The following is a 14,553-nucleotide window of genomic DNA, read 5'->3' on the forward strand; positions in this document are numbered from 1 at the left end:
TTGCTCCACCTTCCCATGGATTTTTTTCTTTGCAATCTTGTAATCATGATTTGGCTTCCAGCATTGGACCTCCTAAGAGCCAGGTAACATTTCCAGAACATTCAAATGAAACACCAAAAACAAAAATCCATGAATGTCTTTGGATGTCCTTCCATCCGCTCTGAAGGAAGGAAAAACAATTTTACAAGGGATTTTATACCTAAAATATAATTGCTAAGTATTTTCGCTCCATTATAGGTGTTTATTCAGGAGAAACAGCACTCAATTGCACAGAAAATTAGACTTTAAAGTTGAGCTAATCAAGGTAAGAATTGCAGAATTCCCTGCCAAGAGGCCCATTATGCTGTGAGTGTTTGAAATGCACATTGCTGAGCCAGTACAGCTTCCAAAACAAAAGGGAGGCATATTGTCATAAACTAGGCTTTGACATTCTCGGACTGGAAACAGATACTTTTTCTAACCCAGTAATCCTCTAGTGTAATTGGTACCCTAAGAAGGCATCCCTTCTCTCTTGACATGGAAACAGAGACATCCTTGTGGAGGTTTTCTGGCCACACGGTCAGTCAGTCACAGACCTAGTTTGAACCTTCTGGGTGCTTATTGAAATTCCTGCATTCCAAAGTGACTATCTCACAGCTTGTTTGTTATGCCTCCAGGGAATAATGAATTTGCAACAGGAAAAAAAGCTTTCAAGGACAACAGAAGCAGTAAATCTGTACCTCTCCCTGAAAACTTCCGCCACAAAACCTAGTATTTAACAGAAGCAAATACGAGGACTTTTTTTAGATCATTCTGGTAGTCACCAGAAGATATTGCTTACAATTAACTTTAAAATGAGAAGCTGTTTTAACTTTTACTGGACATGAGTTTCAATTTGCTTGCAGTTAAAAACCTATCAAAGATCCCATGTTTATTTTGACTTTTCTTGATCCTATTAAGGAGTGTGCTTTATTATTATTATTATTTAGGAGTGTGCTTTTTATTTCGGCTGAATACTCAGGCTTCGTGAAAAAATCAATAAAGCCGTACATGTTTGGCTTAATTTAAAACCCCCTCCTTCACCCTTCCAGCGAATGGTACCTGCTCAGCTCAGCAGGGCTTGAGAGAAAACACTGCTCATCTTTCATTCTTATCAAACATTCAAGCCCCACTGGGAAGATATTCGGTCTCATCTTCCAAATGACCTTTGCCTTTATAGTTGATTACCTCATCCACAAGAAAGCGGATTTTTTCCACAAAGTTTTGGGCCGCCTGGATCATTTCATCAAGAGATAACTTTTTCTTCTGCTGCTGAGTGAGCCCCTTGGCCTCCTTGGCTATGGCCTCCTAAAACAAAACAAGAGTCGGTGTAGATCTTTCTAGAAATCTGGTTAGCAAGCACAGTCCTGTTGCTGGAGATTCCTGAAAGTGCTTGTAAGTTCCATGCTGAGACACTCATGAGAGCTGTTTCAGGCTCTGCTATGGGGCACGCTGCCCATTAACAGCAATTTGGTAGGACTATGGGGACAGTGAATATTATCTCAGCTTCATTTGACAGACGAGAAGTTGAGGCCCAGAGAAGCCAGAGGTTTGTCACCAAACCAGAGGTCCCATAGCTCTTTAGTCAAGACCTGAATCTAGGCTTCCTGATACTGACAACAACAACAGCTAAAATAGATCGAGCTCTTACTCTGCACGGGGCAATGTTATATCTGCTGTATTAACCCTTAGGACTCCTCACAGCGACCTTACGGGGTAGGTACTATCATTCCCATTTTACAGCAGAGGAAATAGAGTCATGCAGCTACAGAGAGGCAGAGCTGGACTTGACCCCCTGCTGAGTCCAGAGGCCATGTCCTTCATCACTGCTCTCACCACCTCTCCCCGGAGGCACAGTAGATGCTTCCAGACCAAGTTGGCATCATTGGAGAGAGGCACCAGGGAGATCTGTGTGCGTGGTTGGAACATCTAAAAGTGTTTATTTTGATTCATTCATTCAGCCTGCATTCATGTTCTTAGGGAAAAAAAAACAAACAAACACTTTGCAGTGATTTCTAAGGCCCTGCATGAGTGGGTCCTGCCCACTGGCTGCTTCATGTTGGAGTGCTTCACTCACTGGGCCTCAGGCACACCGGTCCTCAGGAGGTCCTAAAACATGCCCAGCTCCCTCCTCAAGACTGGGATGCTTAAGGTTCCTCTTGACCACATGTTCTCCCTAGACTCTGCATGGCTGGTTTCTCCTCAGGCCTCCACTGCCATGATACCACTGTCATATATTCTCCCACATTTTCCCAATCACCATGGCCTTTTAAAATGCCCTTCATTAAAAAAACAAAAAAAATGCCCTTCATAATCATAACCTGTAATCGTTTTTATTTACTTTTTGTTATCTATCTCCGTCTTCCCCACTCAAATGTTAACTTTGCAAGGACAGGGGGCCCCTCGGTCTTGTTCTTACCTTGAATACTGAGAGTCTGGTGGAGTTCCTGGCACATAGCGGGTGTTAAATAAATGTTCGTGAAATGAACAGACCAGTCAATAAATTCCTCAAGAACAAGAACCAAGTACTGACAGCCTTGTGTCTCCAGCACCCAGCACAAGGCCTGGCACCGAAGAAGCCCTCTGAATACCTGCTATGCACCAGGCACTATCCCGGGAGCCAAGGCCTGGGACAAGAGGAGGACTCAAGCTTCCTTTCCTTGAGACTTTGACAGTTGGTGAGGTGAAAGCAATATATGCAAATAACTAAAATGTGTAATGCATCATGGGACCAGAGGGGCCAAAGCCAGGTTTTATGGATAATATGATATTTGTGCTGAGCAAAAAATGCATTGAATTCATCAGATGATAAGAAGAAAAAGTACAGTCCAGTTGGAAGGAACAATTACATATGAAGGCACGTAATCAGTGAGGGTTCAGAATCGTTGGCACATAGATACATGGGAAGGGAGCAACGAGAGACAAGGCTGGGAGACTAGGCTGGGACAAGACGGTGAACAGCCCTGTATATCGTGCACAGAGGAATTTGGCCTTTATCTTATGAACTGGGAGACTCCAATCTTTTGTTTTTAATAAATTTATTTATTTATGGCTGTGTTGGGTCTTTGTTGCTGCGCGCAGGCTTTCTCTAGTTGCAGTGAGCGGGGGCTACTCTTCGTTGCGGTGCGTGGGCTTCTCACTGCAGAGCACGGGCTCTAGGTGCACGGGCTTCAGTAGTTGTGGCGCACGGGCTTAACTGCTCCGCGGCATGTGGGATCTTCCCTGACAAGGGCTCAAACCCGTGTCTCCTGCATTGGCAGGCGGATTCTTAACCACTGAGCCACCAGGGAAGCCCTCCAGTGGTTTTTTTAATCAAGAGAGATCTAAGCAGATTTGTGTTTTGGAGACCATTCTGGCTGTGGTATGGAAGGTGGACTAGGGGAAGATGACTGTGATAGCCCTGGCCAGAGACGCTAAAGCACTCGGGTTAGGCAGTGGTCCTGGGGATGAAGAATGGAGTGAGTGCCAGAGTCTTTAAGGGCCGGGGTCTCAACCTGGCCTGGGGTCAAAATGACCGTTTAGTGTGAGGTATAGCAGGGGTCCCCAACCCCCGGGCTGTAGACCGGTAGCGGTCCGCGGCCTGTTAGGCACCGGGCCGCACAGCAGGAGGTGGGCGGCAGGCGAACGAGTGAAGCTGCATCTGCCTTTCCCCGTCGCTCCCATTACCGCCTGAACCACTCCCACTGCCCCCCCTCCCGCCCCCATCTGTGGAAAAATCCTGTCCACGAAAGTGGTCCCTGGTGCCAAAAAGGTTGGGGACCGCTGAGGTACAGGATTCAAAGTTGATTCTTAAGCTTCTGACTGGAGCAACAAGTGAGGCTGGTGGTACAAATACAGGACAGGGAACAAGCTTCAGTGGGCAGATGATGGGCTGAGTGGGATACATTGAGTCAGAGGTGCTATGAGGCAAGCAGTGGACGTGTCCACCCAGAGGCTGGAAATGCGGAGAGAGAGCTGGGCCACTGCAAAGCACGGAAGTCTTGGGCTTGTTCAGGACAAGGACTGTCGGACACAGGAAACGAGAGAGCTGTGCGGGCTATCTGTGGAGGACGGGCACCGCAGAGACAGTCAGAGGTGCTGAGGAAGACATTCAGTAGGAAGCAGATCTTACATACGGTGGGAATCTGGCCTCCTTGGAGTAGAAGAGGACACAAAACTTCATTTATTGTTCTGGAAAGCAGGATGAGTCAAGTGTTCAGAGACTCGGGCTTTAGTCTCTGGCGTATGATTAACCAGCTGTGACCCTTAAATAAAATCATTTAACCTCTGTGGGCCTCATTCACATCTTTAAAAATGTCCCTGGCCAAACACTGAGTAATTTTATTTTGCAGAATTATCATGGCCTCAAACAAGACGTCCCTTGGTGCCATTGCTGGAACTGAAGTTTCAAGGAGAGATAATCAGGGTCTGACTTGGTCTGGCGTTTCTCAGTCGTCACTCGTTCAATAGCGACCGAACATCTCTAAGGCACTCAGCACTGTGCAGGGTCTCCAGGGCACAGAGAGGTACCAGCCACTGCCCTGCCCTCAGGTAGTGCTCACAGCTTTTCACACAATTCATAATGGGAGGACACCAAGGAGAGGTAGTTGAGTTATGTCTTTTTGTCTCTCAGCTTAGGAGGCAGAAGGTTAAGTGAAAGAGTCCACAGCCTTTGACAAAATACAAACGTCAAGAAAATGAACAAGTCCTACATCAGAATAGAACATAGGGCTGGTGGGCTTCTAGCTCATTCTTGTAAACATTCAGTAAATGCTAGTTCCTCTCCAACTCACTCATCTATTTATTCCCTTCCCATTCTTCTATATCACACAACTGTAGAACTTTATCCTCATGTGCTCTATGACCTATGCTTCATCCGTGAGGTTTATTTTTAAAGCACACGTTTTAGTTCTTTGCAAAAGTATAAATAGATTTTCACATACCAGCTCCTGCCAACAGAGCGTAAGTCGTTTCTTATCTAAATTGGTTTGGTTCAACATCTTGGGTTTCTTTTCCACTTCAGAGATAAACGCACTATAAGAGAATAACAATTTTGAAACCTACTTAGTGAAAATTCATTTATATAATTCCAGAGATTTGCAAGTATACTTTCTGCAATACAATAGGAAAGTTGATGAAGCCACAGAACCAAGATTTTTCATTTTGGATTAAGCAGTAAGGCACTAACTTTTCTATGAGACAAAATGCGAATGGGAAATAGTGCCAGGCCTCACATTAGTTTTGGGGATGTTTGTTTTTCTACTTTCTTTCAGTATATACCTATTGTGATTCCTATCCAAGTTCATAACAGCAAACACAAAATAATGCAGTTTTCCTTTATCTTACAAATTTAACACACACCAAAATGTTCCTGAAAATTGTATGTAGAGCAAATATTTTAGACTCAAAACTGGGCTATGTCTTCCCATTTTTAAAACCAAACAAAGGACTGAATAGTAATGTTTTGAGGGATGAAGTTAAAAATGTGTTCAATAGGAAAATGGTAATGGTTATAAATGCAATTGAAGAAGAAACAGAAATGACTTTAAATTTGGGGAAATAAGATATTCCCTCATCAGCAATAAATTAAAATCGATACCATTTTCACTTACTAAAAACCAGGTAATATTCAAGGTTGATAATATTCAAAGGGAAATAGTCACTCTCCTCTGTTATGATAGGAGAGTGTTAATTATTATAATGTTTAAGAGGTTATTTGACAGCATCTATCAAAATTTAAATGTCCATATAATTTGATCCAAAAATTATACTAGAATTCTACCCTTCAAAAATAACTGAAGATTCTTGCAAAAATATGTTTACATAGTAATGTTTATTGTAGCATTGTTTATAGTAGCAAAATAAATCAGAACAATTTAAATATAAGGGACTAGTTAAATACTACATGATACATATCACGTGATTAAACACTGGGGACGAGTATTAGGTGCTACTGGAGAAAGATACCAGTGATACACTGCTGAGTGAAAAAGCAATCTGCTGAACAAAGTGTGTGACGTTTATGAAGAAATAGAGTATTTTTATGAATGTGTGTTTGCAAATGCACAGGAAAAAAGGAAGACAAATCGAACTCTTCTCTCTGAGTGGGACTGGAGAGAGAGTTGAGAACACTTTTCCTTTATACATCCTGCATTTTGTTGTTGTTGAAGATGAGCATGTAGTATTTCTGTGATGAAAAGAATCAATTACAAAAGAACAAAAGGGGGATCTAAGATGACACACCTCCCAGGGAGGGGTCCCACACCAGAGCTCTGCCTGCTGGTAACTGGAAACTTCAATCAGAAATTCTCTTTGGACATACTAGTCATTGCATTTTCTCTTCATGTTTAAAAAGAATAAAAAGGAGTCTATTTTGAGGAGGGAGTCTTGGTGCCACCTGTCTCCCTTTCTTTCCTAGAGGCAGAAGGAATCCATGCCACTCCCAGAATGGATCACCTCTAGGAAACATTATGGATGCTTCTAATCTCTCTCCCGTCCTCACAGGGGGAGAAGTAACTTATTTCCCCATCAGAATGGGGGTAGATGACTTTGGCACGTGATTCTGTCCATTCCTCGTCTTTCAGACCCCACCCACTGCCAGCTGTGGGTGGCCTCCTCACCTGAACACAGCAGGTGGCCTGTCCCTTCTGGGGGGAAGCCCCAAAGTCCAACTGCTCAACCTCAAACAGCTGGGGGGACCACAAAGTCTCCTTGACCTAAGGTACAAACTTTTTTCTCAAATCCAGGTTTACCAAATATAAAATGAACGTTTGATCTCTGTCTGACCCTCATGAATATTTTTTTCAGTTGGCTTTAAACTTGAAGAGAAAAGGGAATAATTATCACTTCCAAGTAACCCCCTTATAGAGAAAAGTTATTGAGCTATTAATTTGCCCCCAGTTTCTAAAAATATGACCATGAAGCTTTTAAGGATGCTTCAAGGGATTTGCAGGTGACACTTAGCTCACAGCAGGAGTAGCACTGATATATATTGCTTCTATGTGAAACACAGAAAAGAAAGAAAGAGAGAAAAAACTACATATTTATTTCTTTGCTTTCTTTTTTTTAAGTAAAAAAGGCTTGGGTAGTTGAGAGATTAGGAAAGACGAAACTTACAAAGCTGAACACGAGAATCTATTAATTTTTTTCTTTCCATCACATGAATAGCTATTCCTTTTCCATTGATTCTATTACAACAAATTCTCAGTATTGCTCACGTCTTGACCCAATTCATCAGGTTGTTTCCTTATGGGGAAGGCAGCCTCTACGATGGCCCCAATGATCTCCACCTCCTACTCTTCTTGCCATTGTGCAATTCATCCCCTTTGAATGTGCACTGGTCCTAGTGACTTGCTTTTAACAGAAGACATCAAGACTGATGGGATGTCGCGTCCAAGATTAGGTTATAAAAGACCGTGATGTCCGTCTTATTGGCATGTTCTCTCTGACTCCTCTTTCTTACTCATTCTGATGCAGTCAGCTGCCATGTTGTGAGAGGTAGCTTGGAGAGGCTCACATGGCAAGGAATTGAGGATGACCTCCAAACAACAGCTAGCAGGGAACTGGAGTCCTCAATCATCCTCAGTCCAACAGCTCATGAAGAACTGAATTCTGCAAATGTCCGTATGAGTGATCTGGGAAGTGAGTCCTTCCCAGTTGAGCCCTGAGGTAACTGTAGCCTTAGTCAATGCCTTGACTGCAGCCTGGGAGAGGTCCTGAGCCAAGGACCCAGCTAAGCCACACCTGCATTCATGACCCAAGAAACTGTGAAATAATAAATATGTGTAAGCCACTAAATTTGAGGGTTATTGTTACTCTGTAATAGATAACTAATACACCCTGTTTTTTCATCTTTTATTATATTGTCTACCTCCTGGAATAAAAGTCATTAATTGGTGCTTATTAATGTGGTGTACAAAAATTCTATTAAATAGCATTTGATATAATTTATCCATCTACTTGCCAAATAGTTGTTGAGTACCTACCAGATGCAAAGAGCCACGCTGGACACTGACACTACCAGCATTTTTCTTGTTTCATAAAATGTCTCTGCAGTCTTTCTTTTCTTCTCTTTTCCTTTTTCTTCCCCCCTTTGCTTTATGTTTTAGCTAAGTGTCAGGAAGCAGTAGTGAGCCCACAGTTGCAGCTAAATTACTGAACAAAATTAAGATGGATATAACACTATTCAATGCCCATATGAATGCATGTAAAATCGACCATTTTCTAAGTAGTTAAAAGCTGATTCCATATCTGCTGAGCTACCCAGATGACAGCTGTCTCTGCAGTACCTGCTTTGACTGACGAAGTCAGTGAGCACCATCTTCATTTTCTCTTCCGGGGCTTCCTCTGAAATCTTAATCAGTTCTTTCACTTCCTCTATACCTTCATCCTGAAAACAAACCACAGAGGTGGGGGGATGAGAGGTGGGAATGAGACACCATAGTGGAGATACTGATTCTAACACCCACAGAAATAATATCGAGCTGAGATTTTGTTTTGAAAATGAAGGAACATATCTCTTGTTTTTTCGTGTATGTCTGAACAGGGAAATGCTACTGCATTCTAACTTCGAACCTTCCTTTCTTAACTGGAATTGGCCCAGATTCAAGTCTTCTCCTGTGTTGCTCAAACTCATTGTTTCTGTCCCAGATTTATTCATGAACTGAGTTCCATTTATTTAGAATCTACCTTGTGAGGGAAACCTAATGTCATGGGAAATACCTAACAAAGTAGAGTAAATTAGATAGAATTATCAAAAACTTCAAAAGCAATGTTCATGCCAGTTTGTTATATAGGAGTATAACCACACTGGATAATCCCCGAAACTAACAGGCTATCAATTCTTCTGATTATGGGGGTTTTTGTCAGGGGTGGGGTGTTGAGGGAAAAGAAGACAGGTTGTATATGACATTGGCTATATGCTTGTCTACTTAATCATTGTACTTTTCTTTTGGATCCTAAATTCTAGGGTTCCATTTCATGGCTTGGAGGAAAATGGCACCCAAGGGGCAATGTACACGTCACCACTGCTTTGCTAGAATTTACAACAACGACATCCTCCATCACATACCTAGGGACATATATTTCCCTCTTTGCCCCTTCACTATAAGTACAGGCAACACTGTGGAGCGGTTAAAGGTTTAGGCTTGGGAGTCAGACTACCTATGACATCCAATTCCAGGCTTTATCAGGTGACCTCACCCACTTCTGCCCAGTTTCCTCATCTGTAAAATCTGGCAATAATGGTACCCACCTATAGCCCCATAGGGAAATGTGAACTTCTTCAAACCGTGCTTCGTGCTTAGTAAACATTCAGTCAGGTTAGCCATGATATGCCACGCATGGCAGGGATCCTGGCTCTGAGAAAGAATTAGAAACAAGTGCTCAAGGCTACTATGGCCTCTAGGGATAAGAAAATTCTGATTTGTTTGTTCAAGCCTTTTAGAAATAAACTACTTTGTCTGAAGGAGAAGCAAGACCAGCCATAAAAAGCGAGTCCATGGCCTCCCCATGGCGTGACTCCAAACCCAGCCTCCATGACCGCTTTCAGACTCTGTCTCCATGATGCCTGCAATCCCCATGGCCAGAGGCAATACTGTGTTTTGTTTTGTTTTGCTTTGTTTTAATTAATTAATTAATTTTATTTTTGGCTGCGTTGGGTCTTCGTTGCTGCATGCGGGCTTTCTCTAGTTGCGGCGAGCTGGGGCTCCTCTTCCTTGCGGTGCGCGGCCTTTTCATTGCAGTGGCCTCTCTTGTTTGCGTAGCACGGGCTCTAGGAGCGCGGGCTTCAGTAGTTGTGGCACCCGGGCTTAGTTGCCCCGCGGCATATGGGATCTTCCCAGACCAGGGCTCGAACCTGTGCCCCCTGCATCGGCAGGCGGATTCTCAACCACTGCGCCACCAGGGAAGCCTCCAATACCGTGTTTTACACAATTGGAGACAGAATTATAAAGCAAACGGGAGAGAGAAATGTGTGCTTTCCTTCGTGTGGGTTTTTATGGAATGAGAGGGATCAGACCAGGGTCCCCTGGTGAGGCACAGTGGGACAGAGAGGAGAGGACACTGCCTGTGAGATGTGTGGGCTGGAAAGAGGAATGTGGAGTAAACGAAAAGGAATCACAAAGGGAGGGAGATACCAAAGGAGCAGTGTTCCCAGGTTTTCTTCCCCCCCTCCACCCGGCAGGGGTTGGGTGGGACAGCCTAGTATTTTTCACATATAGGTGCTGTTTTAAATACTTTCACACATTCAATTCCTCAAATAATTCTGAAGGAAAAGAGCAGGATATGATGGAAGAGGGTAAAAGGGAGCGAGTAAGAAGGTTTCTCTGAGGAAGTGCTTAAGTATGAGCCCTGGAGGTTGACTGGGCTTCACAGGAGAAACATGAAGGGGAAAAGCAGCCCTGACAGAGGGAACAGCATGGAGGTGGCTAGGAGGCACAGAGGAGCCTGGTTTCTTTGAGGCACTTGAAAGGAGACCAGCGTGCTTGGAACACAGTAAGGAGGAAGAGCACGTGAGATGTAGGACTGGAGAGGTGTCAGGGCTTGAACTTGGAGGAACTGTCCACCGTGTTAAGGACTTAGGATTTTATATTAGTTGAAGCTAAGATCTATCAATTTTGTGAGAAAGCTGTCCATCCCTTGCCTTTGGAGATTGGGAAAGTGGCCTATCCCTAGGTCCTATAACAGTTAGAAGCAGAGCAGGGATTTGAATTTGGATAATTTGATTTAAAGTCAAGGGATTTTGCAAAATGTATTCTCATTCCCCTGGGTCCGTGCGGTAGGAGCCAGGTGTCCTCCAAATGCAGCAGCCTCAATTCACTTGTATTTAAACTGAGGTCAAGACCCTCTACTGGGTGGAAAAAAATCCCCTTTGCCTCCAGCTTCCCAATATTCAAATCCATCACCTGTCAGAGTCACCTACCAGGAGGTCCGCCATTTTCTCCAGCATGTTGGACCAATGTAGCCTAAACGTCTGGTCTCCCCAAGAACTGATGAAATAGACACAGGGCTTCTTGGCCTCGAATGGCAAATAGTTGTAATTCCTGGGAAAACACATTAGGTCTGGAAGTTAGCTGGTGATCAGTGTTTTTCAGACAATCCCAGTAACCTGTTCATGTTTGTATGTTCTGGGTGGGTTGGGGGAAGGGTGATGACAAAATAGTCAAACTATTAATTCCATCCTTAGCCTTTACTTGGGGATCCATAGACAATAAGCAACGAACTGTTATATGGCTACAGCGGTGAGGTAATAACAGCTACCACCCTCTGACCCAGGGCAAAGTTTAGAAATGATCTCACAAGAGGGAAGGCAAGCCCCCTTCAAGGAGAAATTCTCTTTCCAATTGAGAGAAGAGAGAAAGGAGAAAAACTAACATCTTTTTCCTTTTAATGTCTATATGCTGGGCCCTGACTGTGTAAGGATCAACCGAGATAACAGATGTGAATGTATTTTATAAACTGAAATCGCTAGAGAAATCTAAGAGGGTAATAATATTAATGAAGATGAAGTCATGTGCTTCAAACTAAACGTCAGCATCCCATGGCTTGCCGTCCATTCATCCATCCATACAAAATGTATTGTTGCTGGGCATTGGTGCCGGTAATGCAGATGACCTGCTTGACTAAGCAGGGACGAGAGGGATGGCAAAGTAGCTGGAAGGGGAGCTGTGGAGCCAAAGAGAATGGCTGATGGCGATGGTTGGATGTGCTTAAATGATAAGAAAAAAGTTAAGAGGATGAGACTGAAGACAGAAAAGAAGGAACTAACCAGTAGAATTCAGTTCCCAAGGAGGAAAGGGATGGATGTGAAAGCAGGGAAGATGGGAGAGGTGTAGCAAACAGCTGAAGTTCCCTGCCTAAAGACAGCGATATTCTTAACTAGGTTTGCCCTCAGCCGCCTGTAACTGTCCCATACACACCCGGGTCTGTGTGAAGAGAAACGTGGAAGGCAGGCCAGGCTTGTCATGGAGGCAACAGACAAATTGTGTGTGTATGTGCATGTGTGTGTATGTTGTGTGTGCACATGCGTGCATGTGTGTGTGTGGTGGTCTACTAGAGAATCTTCCAGTTCAGCTGCTGCCACCCTGGCTTGCCACTATGGACAGAGCCTCGATATAGTGACAGGAATATAAAGCCCCAAAACACCAGCATGGCATCTTGGTCTCTTCGAGCCAGCCTGTCAGGACTAATGTGAGGTCCATCTGAGGGTTCCATAGAGCTCTCATTTCCTCTCAAACCCTTCCCACACTACATCCCCTGACATCCCCTCCAACAGTCAACAACGGGCTAGTCTAACAAGGTGGGGATGTTTTCACTGCCAAAAGGATCCCGGCGAAAGGATGCAGAGTACCAATGAGAGTCTCATAAAAGCCTCCCAGAGCTGCAGATCCCATTCATTGATGTCCTCAGTTTCGAGACTGGACAGAGAAGCCATTAAAGGGCTGGGAAGTTTGGGGTCCTTTTTGGTGCGTGTAAAGGAGGGTGGCTGCCAGGGACCCATAAAAAAGACCCCAAAGAAGGTGGTCTGTGGGAGGGGGAGGGTGGTCCATGGGAGAGACGGGATTTAGAAAATGTAGGCCATGCTCAAAAATTATTATTTTCACTTACTGCTTCCTACTTTGTCCCAGACAGTCGCTTTCTGTCCCTTAAGCTCGTTCTCGCCCTTTAGGATGTCGCCCTTGTTGTGACCTTTCCCAACTCTTCACCCCCTCCACTGCCCCCCTCTACCCACATAGTACCCTGTGCCCAACCCAGTTATAGCATGTGCTTAACTCATTCAGAAACAGTTATGAGCGTCTACTACGTGCCTGGCATGGAGATGAGCAGATCCAAAGGTGAACAAGACACAGTCCTTTGCCCTCAGGTACTCACAGTCTAATAGGGAGACAGACTAGTAAAAATATCTTAATGCAGTGTGATTAGTGTTTGATGCAGGTGAGTAGAGAAGGTCCAAATAAGACTTGGGATTAAGGGAAGGGAACTTGAACTTAGTCTTGAAAGGTAACGGAAGCGAGCAGTTCTGAGGAGGGTGCTTGTTGCCTCTGGCAGAAGGAAGAGCGTGTTCAAAGGCCCAGACACGGCAAACCACAGGACCCATCTGGGGAATGACGGTGCGGGAACGCTGGGGTTTGGGGAATACCCAGAGGTTATCGTAGAGAAGTGGGTAGGGATCAAATCAACAAAATATGTCCCCTGGGCTTCCCTGGTGGCGCAGGGGTTGAGAGTCCGCCTGCCTTTGCAGGGGACAAGGGTTCGTGCCCCGGTCCGGGAAGATCCCACATGCCGCGGAGTGGCTGGGCCTGTGAGCCATGGCCGCTGAGCCTGCGCGTCCGGAGCCTGTGCTCTGCAACGGGAGAGGCCACGGCAGTGAGAGGCCCGCGTACCGCAAAAAAAAAAAAAAAAAAAATGTCCCCTGAAATTAATTCTGAAAGCCACAGACAGCGAATGTATAATGTCAATCAGGGGACTGGGGAGTTCAGATAGACAGTTCGGTGAATTTCTTGAAACAGATCCAAGCCAGGTAAGAGGTGTTTAAAATAATTGAGGCCAAAGGTGCTGACAGGCCAGATTCAAGAAATGGCAATAGAGGACACACTGGAGAACTCGAATTGACCAGACTTCATCACTCATTGGATACGGGTAGGAAAGGAAAAGTGAACACTTGCCAACTTTCTGATTTGTGGCTCGGAGGATGCAGACAATGTTATGACCAGTCTCTGAGATGGGAAAGATAGGAAAAGGGGCAAAGTTGTCTGTGAAGACAATGAGTCTGGTGAATAATCCAGGGACCCCCAAATGGAGGTGTCTGGACCTGCTGCTCAGGAAAGAAGCCCATCTGGGGAAATAGATGTGAGAGTCATTATTCTAACAGTGGTCGGTAAGCCATGGGTTCGTGCCCAGAGAGAGAAGAGCGAAGATTGAAGAGAACTAACGATGTGGTTCCCATCCCCTCACATGTGAACAGGGAGAGCAATGTTCTCTTATGACAATCCAGTGAGATCGTATTTTTTTACTCATGGCATAAAGCTCAGAACACAGAAGAATCTCTCTACATGTGGCTTTCCCTTCTCATAAACCATTTGGTTGACATCACTTTCTTAAGACAGTTCTATAATTTCACTTCTCTTTGCATGTTGAAATGTTACTTGGATTAACGATCAGTGAGGGCACGTGTAGGTGCCCCAGCAGTTTTCTGAAACGGTCTTTTCTGGTGGCTGACGCTCATTTTTGAGTTCTTCAGTTTGATGGTGGGCAAAAATAAGATAATAAATCATGTATCTAATAATTCCACCAACTTGAGTTTACATTATATTCAGATGACTATAACAACTGTTAATAGGATTTGGGATTGAAATTTTAACATCTGACCTTCCTACCTTGTTATGCTTCAAAGTTATAGAATGAATGGAGCTTCAGATACGATAATAATAACCATCATCATTGCTCTGCCCTTACATGAATCCCCTGGATGTGTCGTTTGGAGAGCTGTCAACATGTTACTAAGAATTCAGGAGAGTGGCACTTACCATGTTGCCCTTGTTTGCACTTTTTTCTTTT

The 14,553-nt window shown here is 44.3% G+C and overlaps 1 protein-coding gene across 1 annotated transcript in view; it reads right to left on the reverse strand.

Moving 5' to 3' along the window:
* The window catches only part of FER1L6 (fer-1 like family member 6), a gene marked incomplete at both ends in the record, with an annotated part of 146,181 nt that overhangs the window by 80,705 nt on the left and 50,923 nt on the right, over window positions 1-14,553 (reverse strand). The window contains 4 exons of the mRNA XM_082674389.1: window positions 1,207-1,326; window positions 4,941-5,031; window positions 8,286-8,386; window positions 10,919-11,039. Coding sequence (XP_082530515.1) covers window positions 1,207-1,326; window positions 4,941-5,031; window positions 8,286-8,386; window positions 10,919-11,039 — 433 coding nt within the window. The remainder of the gene's footprint in view (window positions 1-1,206; window positions 1,327-4,940; window positions 5,032-8,285; window positions 8,387-10,918; window positions 11,040-14,553) is intronic.

The sequence above is a fragment of the Grampus griseus genome (genome assembly GCF_964374135.1).
Source record: "Grampus griseus genome assembly, chromosome: 17".
Lineage (NCBI taxonomy): Eukaryota > Metazoa > Chordata > Mammalia > Artiodactyla > Delphinidae > Grampus > Grampus griseus.